The 16,823-nt window shown below is 39.1% G+C and overlaps 1 protein-coding gene across 4 annotated transcripts; it reads left to right on the top strand.

The window, feature by feature from the left end:
* Positions 1 to 735: 735 nt before the first annotated feature.
* Positions 736 to 7,725, top strand: LOC120563353. 4 transcript variants are annotated; one of them, XM_039807478.1, is made up of 4 exons: positions 736 to 840; positions 1,418 to 1,578; positions 2,416 to 3,954; positions 5,964 to 7,725. In XM_039807478.1, the coding sequence occupies exon 4, from the start codon at positions 5,967 to 5,969 to the stop codon at positions 7,239 to 7,241; it is 1,275 nt and encodes a 424-aa protein (XP_039663412.1). In that variant the 5' UTR covers positions 736 to 840; positions 1,418 to 1,578; positions 2,416 to 3,954; positions 5,964 to 5,966; the 3' UTR covers positions 7,242 to 7,725. The 4 variants fall into 4 exon arrangements, with proteins under 4 accessions (XP_039663412.1, XP_039663410.1, XP_039663411.1 ...); XM_039807476.1 differs by having other exon boundaries at positions 5,952 to 7,725; XM_039807477.1 differs by lacking the exon at positions 1,418 to 1,578 and having other exon boundaries at positions 5,952 to 7,725.
* Positions 7,726 to 16,823: the final 9,098 nt, after the last annotated feature.

Genomic DNA, 16,823 nt, shown 5'->3' with positions numbered 1-16,823 from the left:
TATGAAATAAATTATATTTAAATGGATTTGTCTAAATAATTAACAGATGTTGCATCTGTGGCATTATCTGATATAATTTATATTTCTTTCTATATTCTCTATATTTCTATAATATATAGTCTTTCTTTGTTATAAGAAAAGAAATGTCAAAGATCACTACTTTTGTTTTGTGGCAGTTATGTTTTTGCCATTACAAGTATCGCGGCCGTCCACACGGTATATAAATATAACCATGTACCATTTATATTAAATATGTATCTACATTTACAGGTGTGTCATTAACTTGTTACGTAGTAGTTAGTGAAACAAAATAAGTGATAATAAATCATATATTGATGATCTACACATACAATACAATAGCAGTATGATAAATGTAGGCAGCCAGAAAGCAAACTGGGTTTATTTACGCTTTATGTAAAATAGCACATTCTAAATCAACACTCTACTACTAATGTGCATGTAAGAGTCTTTGTGTACTAATACAATTCACTTCAGAAAGCTGTATCACCATTGTGAAGCTAATACTACAGCAGGCACCTAAGTAAATTATAAATCTTACAATGTATTTTAAAAATATGCAACCCAAGACAGGTCGGACCATCACCAACCATGCAGACAGGTTGAAGCATGGAGGGTGAGGGTGACGTATTTGGTTAGTTATTTTTATTAAAGGTACAGTCACTGTACCAACCACACCCACATTATAAAGCCATTGGTACAAGACAATATAGTATATGCCCTTAACAAAACTCCCAACAGAGCAGTGCTTATTTTTACAACTTCCTTATACTGTTGTCGGCCACCCATTGCTGCACTGCTTTAGAAGTTTATTAACTACAGGTATGATAATACATTTACTTTTCAGCTATCCTTAGTTAAACCAATAATGATTTAATGGAATACAACACTAGGAAAAAAATATCAACTTTAAATGATATCTGAATTCTGATATTCTGTTTAGTTGGAACTGTTTTAAATAGGTATGGATTCAAACATACTGTATGGTCATTTTTGGAGGCTGTAGTTTGCGGTCCTATTAGATTGCATTTGGGTTTTACTGAGAGCTCTTTGCTTTATTTAGTCTACCCTCACGAGGCAGCACAACCAGAAAGACAGGATCAGTTCAGTGATTTTAATGGTAAAATGACAGGCCTAGAAATCAAGTCAAAACAGAAGAAGACAAAATGGTTGAAGAAACCCCGGCACATGGCCCTGCGCAATTCTATGTCATCAGGGGACACTTAACTTAGCACATCTTTTACAATGTATATATTTAATTTTTTCTCTGTCTTAATAATTCAAACAATGACTGAAATGCGTTTTCTTCGTAGCCGTAGAGAACATATTCCTAAATGAGATTATTTAAGAACCTGCGAACATCAGAACTTTCACAGGGTTTCCTTTTTTCTGTCAATAGGTTTCCTTAAAAGCTACATAGCAGATCTGCGACCTCAGTCTACGTCCTCCTTGACGCTGGTTGCCACCCGCCATAAAATAGAAAAAAGAAGAAAAGTGACTTCAGTGCATTTCAGTCAATCAGACAGCACAGATGGCAGAGAGTGACAGGTGGATGGCAAGGTAGGGACATATAGGTTTGAAACTGATACATTTAATGACATAATTTAAATAGTTATATTTTATTTACAATTTGTCAAATGGTATCAATCACATTTTGTAGTCCCATGGAAACCCTGAAACCACAGATAACCCCCACATACGGTAAAAAAAAATCCCAATGTAACCCCCTGGAAGTAGGGGTCAGGTGACCTGGGGGAAGTGAGACAGAGGGGCAAACTAGGCAAAATAAAAACAACTGAGGCAGCCGTCATGACAATATGATAAAACAAACATAATTTTTATGAAAGTAGGATTTGTTACAGGACATTGTTTGACTGCATTAGTCTTGGTGAAATGTACCTAATTAACTGAGTATATATATTATAGTATATCAATAATTTTGAAATGATAATGATGAAACATGTTTTATTTCTAACCCTGATTATTGGAAGACAACAATAGACGTTAGCTGTGCAGTGCTCTTGCAACCATAAAATACATAATGAAATTCAATCTAAAGCATTTTTGTGAACCTGGCTGACCATATGAGGCAACTCACTAAGAAAAAATTACCTTGACGTTGAATAAACACCTCTCTGACAAATGCTATATTATACAATATAGTATTAATATTATAATAATATTATATTATTAAAATATACAAATATATTTTATAGGTGTTGATGTTCCATTCTTTTGGGTAGTAAATCTTTGCAAAACCACACTGCTAAGACACTGTGGGAGTAAACGTCTTTTTAGCACACTGACAGGGGTTGTAGATCCATTTACTTCTAAATACACTAAGGTAGGGTATAAATTATTTTTGTGATGTTTTCACCTGTCTTCTCTCTCTCTTAGATAATGGAGCCAATGAATTCACCTGAAACTGCAGACATTCAGTCAGAGCCTGCTGTCCCACTGCCTCCTTCTATTTATGTTCCTCCCCCACTGAGAGATGGTGAGTGTTACCATGTCTTCATCAGCTACAGCAGCACTGACTACCAGTGGACCCACTCCGTCATCAACCAGCTGGAGTCCTGCGGCCTGCAGGTCTGCTACCATGAGCGGGACTTCACTCCCGGCCGCACCGTGTTGGAAAACATGTCGGACTGCATCCAGGAGAGCCAGAAGGTGCTGCTGGTCCTCAGCCCGGAGTTTGTGAGGAGCCGCTGGTGCCTCCTGGAGGCCAACATGTCTTTGTTCAGAGATTGCTTGGGGAGGAAACCCATCGTCCCAGTGCTGCTGGAGCAAGGAGTCTCTGTTCCTCTCCACCTCTGCCACCTCACCTACCTGGAGGCCAACGACCCCGACTTTGAGAGTAAGCTGCTAAAGGTGCTCTGCACCGCCAACCAGCAGCTTCAAGGGTCCACTGTGGTGCCTTTCCAGCCTCCCTCTATCTACAACGGGAAGGTCCTGCAGCCTTTGATTGCCGTCAACGAGGAGGGACTAAGTAAATGGGATTGTGGTCAGTTCAGTGACATGGAGGTGCCGGACCAACTGCGCCTGATCATTGAGGACCACGACAAGTACAGAAAGGCCGTGAGGATGATCAATAGTGTCTCTCAAAATAAAATGCACTCACTTTCGTTTACAATACTGACAGGTGTTTGTTTTACAGTATTGTTTTTACTTATGCTGGCTTTAATCACAATGGTGATTGTCTTCACAATGGATTCATTGAAGAATAGAAATATTTGGGGGCTCTTTATTTCTTGTTCCTGCTGTGTGCCATTGGGTTTGCTTATTGAGGCTGCTCTCTGGGAAAAGGATCAATTGAAGTACATAGTGAGGGAAATGCAGAAAGCTATAGGCCAGGCAAACATTATCCTCTGTGAGGACAAGGTGTTAATGGGCTGTCGGTCCAATTCAAAAATCTATCTGGTGTATGTTTCTCTGGACGGTTGCAAACGTGAGTTTGCAGAAACATTTTCTGAGCAGGCTTGTGCTGAGGATATGTTTCAAAGAGCTCTGACCTTCTTCTCATCAGGTTACGCCTGCTGCCTTGCTAAAAGACACTTTCCCTTTCCCCAGCCCGGCTCCACTGGTCACCTGGAGGGAGGGGTGTGTTTCTGTCAGTACGTCTCTCAGCAGCTGAGTACAGAGCAATGGGAATAGTAGTGTGGACAAGTTTGTCTGTTGGTACTTTTTGATGAAAACTCACCTCATCAACATGTCTGGACTCATACGAGCGTCGAGAGTCATTAAAGGCACAGTAACTTCATTCATGTTAGAAGCCCCTCAGACATCAGAACGGACACTGTTCCTTTAACGGACCTGAAAGCAGAACAATGTTTTTTTTTTTTTTTCTGGTTTCCGAGTTTACTTTCGGTTCTTGATCATCAACACGGTGTGACCAGTCTTCATTGTATTTGCTTGAATTTACTTTATCATGAACAGGTATGAATGTACATAGCTCAGCATGTTGTCCTTAGTGTGATTTTAGTTTTCATGTTTAAAAAGAGAAGTACGATTCTGTTGTTGTTTTTTTTTAGAAAATGTAACGAAAGTATGGAAGCTTAGCCTACATGTCCTGGAACTATTTCTTTTTCATAGATTTACTTCACCATAAACATTTTAGTCTGTAATGCACACTTTATGTTTGTTTGTTTTTACATTATGGATCTTTATTAGGCTTCTCTCGGTAACTCTGCAAGCTAGATTATTTGCTTACTTCTTAACACATACAGTACAGGCCAAAAGTTTGGACACACCTTCTCACTTAATGCGTTTTTTATTTTATTTTCATGACTATTTACATTGTAGATTCTCACTGAAGGCATCAAAACTATGAATGAACACATATGGAATTATGTACTTAACAAAAAAGTGTGAAATAACTGAAAACATGTCTTATATTTTAGATTCTTCAAAGTAGCCACCCTTTGCTTTTTTTATTAATAAGGGAAAAAATTCCACTAATTAACCCTGACAAAGCACACCTGTGAAGTGAAAACCATTTCAGGTGACTACCTCATGAAGCTCATTGAGAGAACACCAAGGGTTTGCAGAGTTATTAAAAAAGCAAAGGGTGGCTACTTTGAAGAATCTAAAATATAAGACATGTTTTCAGTTATTTCACACTTTTTTGTCAAGTACATAATTCCATATTTGTTCATTCATAGTTTTGATGCCTTCAGTGAGAATCTACAATGTAAATAGTTATGAAAATAAAGGAAATGCATTGAATGAGAAGGCGTGTCCAAATTTTTGGCCTGTACTGTAAATGCTGCTTCCTGTATATTTGGAGCAGCACTGAGTTGTTTGAATACTGATTACACTGCATTAAGTGATGTTTACACTTTTTAAATTTGGGATATTGTTATAGGCTACCTAAAAACAACCATAAGTCTTTGCAGTCTTTGTACGATTTACAGTGTGTCATTTGTAAACATTTAGTACCAGAATTCATGTTTTACACAAACCTAAACTCGTTTAAAATCCATTGTTCTGAATTTCATGCATGAGTAGGCTACCTGGATGACTTTGAGAAGCTTGTATATCTTTTGAAATTGGCTTTATTTGTAATGTGAAAATAGGAACTGAATAGAATGTAAATTCAGAAAAAAAAAAAAAAAATTACTTATTGTTTTCACTGTGGATTTACATTAAAAAAAAACTGGACTTTATATATATAAAGGTGTTTAATCTGATGATACTTTTCAGTTGAGAATGTTGTGCTCTTCTAAGAAAGTCACTTTGGGGTATTTCAAAACCCATAAAATCTTATTTTCAAATAAACATGCTGATTCCATTAGATTAGCCGTGTTGATTTAAAATGTCCTACTGTAAATGATTTTTCCCCCTTCTGAATTAAAGTAAGGCAATTAGAGTATGTCAAAAATTTTTTGTGGCATAAACATTTTGCTTATATCATACTTCAAAACACAGAGCTCCAAAAAAACAAACAATTCACTAAAAGCAACTATAATGACTTTAATTTAATTACACACGTTTTTAATTATTTTCCAATTTTTTATTTAAAGAAAAATGTATCATACACAAACTTGTATTGACTTTTAAGAGTTATGCTGGGCGGGCTCCTGGATAGCTCAGTTGGTAGAGCAGGCGCCCATATATATAGGTTTACTCCTCGAAGTAGTGGGCCTGGGTTCGACTCTGACCTGCAGCCCTTTGCTGCATGTCATTCCCCCTCTCTCTCCCCTTTCATTTATTCAGCTGTCCTGTCAATAAAGGCCTAACAATGCCCCAAAAAATTATCTGTAAAAAAAAAAAAAAAAAACAGTTATGCTGGGCAGCAGCGTATCACTGAGCAGTAGGATGCCCTTTCAATGTGTTTCTAGTAGGAACTACTGTATAATAACATTAAAAGGCTACATGAAATCTTTGAAACATATACCTACATAAATAATCTAAATATTGTCTTCTCACTTTAGCTTTTTTCATAGATAATGGAGCCAATGAATTCACCTGAAACTGCAGACATTCAGTCAGAGCCTGCTGTCCCACTGCCTCCTTCTATTTATGTTCCTCCCCCACTGAGAGATGGTGAGTGTTACCATGTCTTCATCAGCTACAGCAGCACTGACTACCAGTGGACCCACTCCGTCATCAACCAGCTGGAGTCCTGCGGCCTGCAGGTCTGCTACCATGAGCGGGACTTCACTCCCGGCCGCACCGTGTTGGAAAACATGTCGGACTGCATCCAGGAGAGCCAGAAGGTGCTGCTGGTCCTCAGCCCGGAGTTTGTGAGGAGCCGCTGGTGCCTCCTGGAGGCCAACATGTCTTTGTTCAGAGATTGCTTGGAGAGGAAACCCATCGTCCCAGTGCTGCTGGAGCAAGGAGTCTCTGTTCCTCTCCACCTCTGCCACCTCACCTACCTGGAGGCCAACGACCCCGACTTTGAGAGTAAGCTGCTGAAGGTGCTCTGCACCGCCAACCAGCAGCTTCAAGGGTCCACTGTGGTGCCTTTCCAGCCTCCCTCTATCTACAACGGGAAGGTCCTGCAGCCTTTGATTGCCGTCAACGAGGAGGGACTCAGTAAATGGGATTGTGGTCAGTTCAGTGACATGGAGGTGCCGGACCAACTGCGCCTGATCATTGAGGACCACGACAAGTACAGAAAGGCCGTGAGGATGATCAATAGTGTCTCTCAAAATAAAGTGTGGTTGCGGCAACTTTGGCTTAGAGTACTGATCTACATTACAGGTTTAATTTTTTTTTTAATCTCGGTAGCATTTTTTATATTTCCAACATTCCTACTTATTGATGTCTACAGTTTGACCAGAAAGTACCCTATCCTATTATTGGTCCTCACTATTTCTAGTTTCTTCTGTGTTCCACTGGGGTTGCTTATTCAGATGGGTCTCTGGAAAAAGAATGATGAGAAATACACATTGAGGGAAATGCAGAAAGCTATATGCCAGGCAAACATAATCCTCTGTGAGGACAAGGTGTTAATGGGCTGTCGGTCCAATTCAAAAATCTATCTGGTGTATTTTTCTCTGGACGGTTGCAAACGTGAGTTTGCAGAAACATTTTCTGAGCAGGCTTGTGCTGAGGATATGTTTCAAAGAGCTCTGACCTTCTTCTCATCAGGTTACGCCTGCTGCCTTGCTAAAAGACACTTTCCCTTTCCCCAGCCCGGCTCCACTGGTCACCTGGAGGGAGGGGTGTGTTTCTGTCAGTATGTCTCTCAGCAGCTGAGTACAGAGCAATGGGAATAGCATAACATTATGGGCCTGCAATGAGTAACTCGGTGCAACTGGTGATTCAAGACAAATCATTTTTCTTTGGATTTCTTTTTCAATGACCCCAAGTTTATATTTTGTTGTACCTTTGATGTACACTTTTGATGTATTGTGAGTATGAATGTTATGGATGTACGTATTCCAGTTAATGTAATATTCTTATGGAAAAATAGACCCCACGAAGAGTAGCTTCTGTTTGAGACAGGCAGAAGCTAATAGGGATCTTAGTATACAAACAAACAATATTATATAAAGATTACCAAGCAAACAACTCCCTGTTCGTGGCATATCATTTCCCATACGTTTCTCTACATCAAGTAGAGACGCAAAACAGATGGGGAGAGATTAATTTGCAGTTTCCTATTTTATATAATTATTCTTGAATAGCTAGTGTTGTCATATTTTTGTGTTTGATCATTTTCATGCTGTTTCCATTGTTAATTACTTCAATAAAATGTATTACATGACAAGCACAGTGTTTGTTTCCTTATGCTATTTACTGGCTGGTGATGGAAAAAAATGAGTAAGATCGCAGAAAAAAGGAGGGTGAATGGAGAGCACCCAGGGTTATCTCCTGAATTTTTCTTTTTTAACCTGGTCTAGAACAGACAATACGAGAATAAAACTCTCTAATTGAAGTAACACTTTACAATAAGGGTACGCAAACTGAGTAATTAACTATTGCATGACTCCTAAATACAGCATGTGTTATGGATTTCTGTTGCTCATCATTGATCAATAATCAAGTCACTATATGGCTTTATGTAGTTAGTTAATACTTAATAAATTATCAAATAATGGATGTTAATTCACAAGTAGGTCATACATGAATTGGCATGCCATTAAATTAGCTGGATCCAAGGAAATGTTCATTTGATCAGCCTCTCTGAAAGCAGAACAGTACCTGTTCCCGTAGAAATATGGAGCAATAAGATCAAGCTGTACGCCAAACATCTGCATGACCCAATAGCAATACATCTATATGTCACCTTTACAAGCTAGGCAATAGAACCAGTTGAAGACACATAAATGTTTCTTTATTTTATCACATTTGTTTGTTGCTGTTGAAAGAATTGAAGTGTAGGGCGGAAGAGAACCAAGAAAACCGAAACCATCTAGCAGGTGCCAATAGACAGATTAAGGGAGAATGGACAGACCTGTTTAAGATGAACAGATGCACCCATTGTATGTACAGTATATGTACAATGAGCGAAAATAAAACACATGAAGGGTTCATCATTACTTAATCATTACTCCACACATGAGATACTGACTTCTGTCCCCTCAAGTATAAGTCAAGCCGTGATACTCATTTGCAAATTATTACTTAACGTTAAACAAATACTGCATGATGACTCAGATTAAATCAACATGCATTAAGCTCTGTATCCTTTATTATTAAGTATTGCACTCCTTTTGCACACAGAGACTTAACAAACATTTAAACTAGAAAGCCAATGTATTTGCCTATTTAGACATGTAACAGTAACCATTTAGAGATTTGTGAAAGATTGATTTTTATATGCCAACTGATTATTTTTTTTAAAGTTTAATAATATAATTTACACAGTTGCCTCTGGGTTCACTTTCAGCAAACAAGAATGCTTATGCATGCAGTACTGAGTCCTCATTAAATCATATATTAAATTTGTTTACACTGTGGCACACATATCTAACTACTAATGCTTTAATATACTGTAAGTCAGGTCTGGGGCTTATGCAAGCCTGAGGTATAAGATTTTCTTATCTGTTGCTCTGTTGACAACATTTTGTTGACCTTTCCCACTGATGCCACCTTATCAGAAACAAAGACCTGCTTGAAATGTGAGCGCCACCATGTACCAAAGCAGAAGGATCAATATTTGCTGTCCTTTACGACGTTCAGTGATGGGATTTAGGATATGAAACACTGTTGCCTGAGGGGTCTGTAGCAACAGATCCTAACAAACGGTAAAACACACTGCTGGGAATATTAAGCAGACCAAGATTGCATGTCAGTGGGTTGATGCCTGGGTCACACTGAACACATTAAATTCTCACTGTGCTTAATAAGAGGTGGAAATGTCCTCTCACTGCTGCAGTTCAATTAAAACCGAATTAGGATGGATAAAGTGTACATGTCTCAGGTAAGAAAAAAAAGCTGCCATATAATCATGTTGTGTGCACGCACGTTGAACGTGTTGTAAGGTGGGATAATTGCTCACAGAAGCGGCAGTCATAACAAGAACAATCCGTCTAAACCTCAGCAATGACTTTCATCCTGAATTAGCTCAATCATCTCCACTCCTGTCACATCTATTAAAGCTTCTTTTTTTTTCACGTGACAGTGTGAATACGTGGACATGCATGCACAGATGTGCTTATTCTCACATGAAGTTGTTTCCTGATCCACAACAGCTATTACAGTATGTAAATCTCTGCAACAAAAAGGCTTCTGTTCTGAAGTGCAATGAGCCCCGGGTCCTGAAAATGGTATAGTTTTCTAAATTAACTCTGAAAACAGCCTTGTAAAAGCTAATGTTACACTATGGCATGTTTTGAATTTCAATTGAGTTAATTAAAACATTCCTCTGCCTCTGCTGCAGTATGGAGAGATGAAAGAAAAACAGCAGATGGAAAATGACTTGTTGAACTAATGAAATGATTGACACAAGCAAATTACTTGGTTTGTTATTATTTTGTTGATTTCCGTTTAGTATCAAGTATTCACTTGATGCGGACTGGAAAGGTGGCTAGTACAAGTTGGCATTTCCGTCCTTCATAGAGCATAGTGACGGTGGTTAGCTTTAGGTCTAAAAGCAATACATTATCTAATTATGTATAAAAAATGATATGCACCCCATTGTGGATGAATCTCTGGGCATGCCCTTTACCAACGCAATTATAAAAGAAAGAAAAGAAAGAAAAGAAATCAAAAGGAACTGGACTTTAGGAGTTTTAGAAATGATGAAGCTTCTCAGATTAGTGGGGGATAAGTGTAGAAATGAGGGAGGAAGTCATTGCTCCCTGCCAAAAAAATTGTCTTCTTGTCTAACTTGTCATTTCAACACTTTGGTTTTTGTACGGGGTGAACAAACAAGCTATGATTAGTGAGCTTCAGAGGGGCCGAGAGGGAGTTTTCATTACCTTTGGCTTGGACTGCTAGTTGCTAGGATAAGTCCCAGCACTTGCAGCAGCATGATGATGAAAGGTTTACTTTATTTAAAGAGTAATGCAGCAATTGCACTTCCATGATGTTGGGGGGGAAATGTATTCGTGCATTTCTGTTTAGTTCAGATTTTGTGCGATATTTATAATTATTGTGTTAGCTGTTTTATGTCTGAAACTCATGCTTGCTGCATTTTGTTTTTGCCAAGGACACATGTGAAAAGAAGATTTCTAGGTGGAAATATCTATGGCCCAAAAGCCTGTGACATGATTTAAAATCCTTTCAACATAAATACGCCTCAAGAACAGTTCAGCATTTTTCTGTTCAACAGTCAAGTAAATGTTTAAAACCTGTTTCATTTAAATCAATGCAGTGCCACACTTTACGGCGCGCTTCTTTCTGCATCCTTACGATGTTGCTTGGGTCTAGAATGTCAAGACAGATATGATTAGTTGCCTCTTGAGGAAGCATTGTCCCGTCAGCTCAGACAAGAATAGGAGGCAATCCATTTGTTTCTTTGTTTGTTTGTTGTGTTGAGCTGCCTGTGTCGGTATGATAGGCAAAGATGAAGATTAGTGCCAACAGGGATTGTTTTTGAATTTCATGAATTTGAATTTGGCATGCTCGTATTGAACCACTGAATAAATTATAATAATGCACTAGTTGAATATATTAGCCTGCCATTGTAAGCTGTAACGAACATTTTCCATGCTGAATCAATGACCATGATATTGCCTGGGTGTAAAAAGGCCGCTGAGGGTAGTGTATTGACCATTTGTGTGCATCCATGTGTAAAGGTTCTTAGTTCAGTGTGTGTGCTTTGTACGCTTAAATTTTCATTATCAAAGGCCTATATAATATGCACTGTGACATCTGGGTCAATAATCTCAGGTTTAAACCAACACCATATATCAAGCCTCAGATACTGAGCAGAGGTTTAACAAGATACCAGCCGACTGGGCAAACCAAACCAAACACTCCTATAAAAAATAAATCTCTTCTCAGCGGACAACCTTGTGACATAGCCTGCAGGATCCTGAAAGAAAACCACAATGGCAAAAGAAAGAGAAGGACGGCAGACCCTTCAGTTAACATTGGGGAGCTGCAGGCCTGTGCAGTGACAGATCTATTCCACGCTCTCAGTGACCTAACGCAGCCGTTCATTCTGCAATGCTCAGATAGTGGTGACTTTTATCAAAAAGAAAGGGCACCTTTTAGCACTTGCAAGCATTCAACATTGTGTGTGCGAGACACATAAACTAGAATAAGAACATTAATTCTGGCCAGCTCCGTTGGCGCAAAAAGCAAATACAGACTCTGCATGTTTGACGTGCAAAGTACAGTGCCTTGCGAAAGTATTCGGCCCCTTGAACTTTTCGACCTTTTGCCACATTTCAGGCCTCAAACATAAAGATATAAAACTGTTTTAATTTTTTTAAAAAAAAAAAAAAAAAAAAAAAAAAAAAAAAAAAAAATTTAAAAAATTTTTTTTAATTTTAAAACTGAAATATTGGGCGTGCAAAATTATTCAGCCCCCTTAAGTTAATACTTTGTAAGCGCCACCTTTTGCTGCGATTACAGCTGTAAGTTCCGCTTGGGGTATGTCTCTATCAGTTTTGCACATCGAGAGACTGACATTTTTGCCCATTCCTCCTTGCAAAACAGCTCGAGCTCAGTGAGGTTGGATGGAGAGCGTTTGTGAACAGCGGTTTTCAGTTCTTTCCACAGATTCTCGATTGGATTCAGGTCTGGACTTTGACTTGGCCATTCTAACACCTGGATATGTTTATTTGTGAACCATTCCATTGTAGATTTTGCTTTGGTTTTGGATCATTGTCTTGTTGGAAGACAAATCTCCGTCCCAGTCTCAGGTCTTTTGCAGACTCCATCAGGTTTTCTTCCAGAATGGTCCTGTATTTGGCTCCATCCATCTTCCCATCAATTTTAACCATCTTCCCTGTCCCTGCTGAAGAAAAACAGACCCAAACCATGATGCTGCCACCACCATGTTTGACAGTGGGGATGGTGTGTTCAGGGTGATGAGCTGTGTTGCTTTACGCCAAACATAACGTTTTGCATTGTTGCCAAAAGTTCGATTTTGGTTTCATCTGACCACAGCACCTTCTTCCACATGTTTGGTGTGTCTCCCAGGTGGCTTTTGGCAAACTTTAAACCGACACTTTTTATGGATATCTTTAAGAAATGGCTTTCTTCTTGCCACTCTTCCATAAAGGCCAGATTTGTGCAGTATACGACTGATTGTTGTCCTATGGACAGAGTCTCCCACCTCAGCTGTAGATCTCTGCAGTTCATCCAGAGTGATCATGGGCCTCTTGGCTGCATCTCTGATCAGTCTTCTCATTGTATGAGCTGAAAGTTTAGAGGGACGCGGGTCTTCGTAGCTTTGTAGTGGTCTGATACTCCTTCCATTTCAATCTTCTGCTTGCACAGTGCTCCTTGGGATGTTTAAAGCTTGGGAAATCTTTTTGTATCCAAATCCGGCTTTAAACTTCTCCACAACAGTATCTCGGACCTGCCTGGTGTGTTCCTTGTTCTTCATGATGCTCTCTGCGCTTTTAAACGGACCTCTGAGACTATCACAGAACAGATGCATTTTATACGGAGACTTGATTACACACAGCTGGATTCTATTTATCATCATTAGTCATTTAGGTCAACATTGGATCATTCAGAGATCCTCACTGAACTTCTGGAGAGAGTTTGCTGCACTGAAAGTAAAGGGGCTGAATAATTTTCGCACCCCACTTTTTCAGTTTTTATTTGTTAAAAAAGTTTGAAATAGCCAATGAATTTCGTTCCACTTCATTATTGGGACCCACTTGTTGTTGATTCTTCACAAAAAATTACAGTTTTATATCTTTATGTTTGAGGCCTGAAATGTGGCAAAAGGTCGAAACGTTCAAGGGGCGGATACTTTCGCAAGGCACTGTATGTGGATATAGAATGCATAAGAAGGACAAAACTGGACTGGTTGTACATAAATTGGAGTTTAGAGGATGGTATGACACTCTAAAAGAGATTATGTGTAGATTAAAAAAACATCATATGATAACATCACTTCACTGGCTTCTTTCTTAAATTGAAGTGCTTCAAATCTATTTAATTTACCATTATTCCACACAAAAAAACAAGGGTAACTTAAAGGTCTCCATGGATTTCCCCTACTGTCTGATCGTGCCTCTAGCAGATTCCTTAATTCACTGTTTAGATTACATTTTATAGAGATGAAGTTGCCCACCCTTTTCAACTCTTAAACGGCTCACAGACAATTGTTATGTAAGTTGTATATCGGTCGTAATAAGATAGCAACAAATCTTAACAATTCAGTCTGTACCTGTACCGTAGATTTATCAGCACCTAATGGAAATGTAGCAGTCCAGAATAAGCCAAGTAAATCTCGCAGAATCTCAGGTTTCATGTTAAGTTGTTATTTCAGAGGATATGGATCTGGTTAATGTGCCCTTAGAAAAGGGTTTTACGAGGGCTTACTGTATTTGGAAATGTCTGCCACTGAAAAACAGCAGCCATATGGACAGATCAAGTCCTTGCACAGTCCCACAGAACAGACTACCACTTGGCATGACATGCATGTCATCGGCTTTTCATTATAATTTTTCGGGAACCTACAGGGATGCAAGAAGCTAAATGGTCACCATGCTAAATGGTCTCCATGGTATACAAGCTACATTCTACAGGAATCGTTTTGGCAAGGATTAGAGTCCAACTAATTGTGGTCAGACAGAGTGAAAGAGAGATTTTCAAACTCCCCTGGCACTCACTGAAATGCCTATCCTAGCAAGCAGAGCTGCTGCAGATATAAATGGGAGAGACACTACAAGGAAGAAAGGAACATATCGCTCTTTGTGATAGCTGAGCCCTGTAGCGTGAGCCAAAGCAATAATGGTAAAGCTGCTGTGCTGAGGTAATGTCGTGCCTGCTTGAGACGGATCAGAGGACTTTTGTGTGGTTACCAGGAAAATCACCAATGTTCATCTTGACTCAGACAGCTAAAATGTGCCTCACACTGTCGAAATTCTATCTACTCTTCAACTGTTCAACACTGTGCCATTGAAAAACACTTGGGTGAAATGGCCACTTTATGTGGGAGAAATTTGAAAACTGATGTAGAAACAGGAACAATGTTGCTTCTTGCTTATCAGCTGACTCTGGCAACTCTGCTAGTACACAAGGAGGATGTGAAAGTTTAAAAATAAACACTGCATGCGTGTTTTTTACTCACTCATCAGATTTGATTAAGATAAACTATTTTTGGATCATTTCGAACTATTGCCTCAGAGAGATATCAACTTGAGTTATTTACAAAATAATCTTTTATATAATGCCAACAGATTTAACTTTAGTTTGGTTTAGCTGCCTTCAATTGTTTTAATTGACTTTAAATAATGAAACTAAAGATGTAAAGTATAAAAGAAAAGGTGTCTGTAAATGTGTCAGTTTAATCCCAAAAAAAAAAAAAAAAAGCTTTTGGATGGATTGCCAAGAAATTTTGCACAGACATCCATGTCTTAACTTGCACAGCAGGATTCTCGCGATATCACAAGATCCCACGAGAATTGCGGGTTATCATACAAAAACATCCATCTTGTCAGGGCAACCTCTAGCTCACCCAATCGAGTGTGCGCCCCATGTGGCCTAAGTCCTTGGCAGCTGGTTTGAATGCGACCCGTTTAAATCTGACCCACTGCCTTTTTTTGCATGTCGTCCCCTCTCTCTTTCCCCTTTCCTGTCTTAAAGCTGTCCTGTCAATTAAAGGCCATAAAAAAGCCCCAAAAAAAATCTTTAAAAAAAACAACCACCTTGTCAAACTTCAGACACCCTCGGGATCAATTGTTGATCCTGAACTTTTTATTTAGCTCCATCATCAGGTCAAAACTGTCATTTATCCAAATGTTTGGTTTTTGTCCAAATAATCATGGCGCCTTAGTAAAGCCTCACAGAGCTCCTTGGGTGACTGTAGACTTGCTATCCTATAGCTAGTCTGGCTCAACAGATGTACTTTGCTGGAATAAAGCCTGACATGTCCCTCCCCTTCCGCTATCTCCCCTATCTATTTTGCAAGGGAACCGTTGCTGCATCTGGGGTGTGAATTTGCATGTCCTAGAATGGCGAAAGCATCTCCCACCCTGCTCTCCTGGCTCTGCCTCTGATTGGCTAACCTTGGTATTCTTACCCTAACCCTAACCAATCTCAATCCTTATGCCTGTTGTGATTGGTTTAAAGAAATACAAACAAGCGAGAGCGTTTTTCCCCTATCCCAGAATAGATAAGTAGTATAGCCAGACTACTGCAGCGCTGACACTGTGCTGTGAAGATAGGTCTAGCAATGCAAGACTACCCCATAGCTAATTCTTCTTAAAGAAGATGAGTTTTTTTTTCCTCTTGAGGACAATGTGGGGTGTGGATACGGAGCAGTTTTACTCTGTGAACCGGATCTCTTCGTCATCCTCTGACAAAAACAGGGGCCCAGCGGCTGCTCTTCCATTTACTGTGACCAGCCTGAGTCCAGTCAACCTCTCACCAGCATGTTTACAATTTCACACAAATCACTGTTCTGCTTTGCTCTCTGTATTGGAAAGCATGTCTGTGCACTAATCAGTAGTTTGATACATACATTAGTCTTGTGTTAACAGGCAGAAGAAAAGTGATGCTGTGCTACTATGATTGGTCAGGAATAGTATAGGCTGAAGATTGTCCAGGACACAATTCAATCACTGGATGATGCAGAAAGCCCACTTAAAACTTTAAATTCTAAATTGAATGTGGTTAACAGCTGAGCCAGTGAATTAAAACAACTCATCACCAAGCTCTAATGGAGTCATAGACTGTAGAAAAACATAAACACATTGTCTGTGTCAACACCATCTGTTTTCATTAAGTGAGATGTTTGCCACCGACTTTGTTCAATTAAAGTAGTTAACCCAAAATAAATCAAAGAAAAAGAAATCCAAATCTGGGCATAAAAAGAGGCACCTTGATGGGATTGAGGTGACATGAGAAAGACAGGAATCTCGATGGCTAATAGGATGACACATCTGATTACTTTGTGCATTGCTAACTAAAGGAATAGTTTAACATTTTGGGAAATACGAGTTTGCACTTAGTTGCAGAGAGTTGGATAAAAAGATTGATACCACTCTCATATCTATACTGTACAAGGCTGCAGCCAATTAGCTATTCCTTTAATTTCTTCATAATAAAACAACCAAATCGCACAATAGGAGAATAGAAAATGAGCTCCATACTGAGACTTCTTTAAAAGACAAGTTGAGGGGTTTCCAGTTTCTGATTTCCTGTTTTATAAGGCCAAGTATCTAGAAATCATGAAGAACTGCTTTAATGCTGCCTTTAACATTTAGCTGTGGCTGAAA

The sequence above is a fragment of the Perca fluviatilis genome, chromosome 8 (assembly GCF_010015445.1).
Source record: "Perca fluviatilis chromosome 8, GENO_Pfluv_1.0, whole genome shotgun sequence".
NCBI classification, from domain to species: domain Eukaryota; kingdom Metazoa; phylum Chordata; class Actinopteri; order Perciformes; family Percidae; genus Perca; species Perca fluviatilis.
This window is presented reverse-complemented; position numbering and strand designations above follow the sequence as displayed.

Excerpts from the sequence above, each read along its gene's own strand:
- LOC120563353 (XM_039807477.1), top strand. The coding sequence starts at position 5,967 with ATGGAGCCAATGAATTCACCTGAAACTGCAGACATTCAGTCAGAGCCT.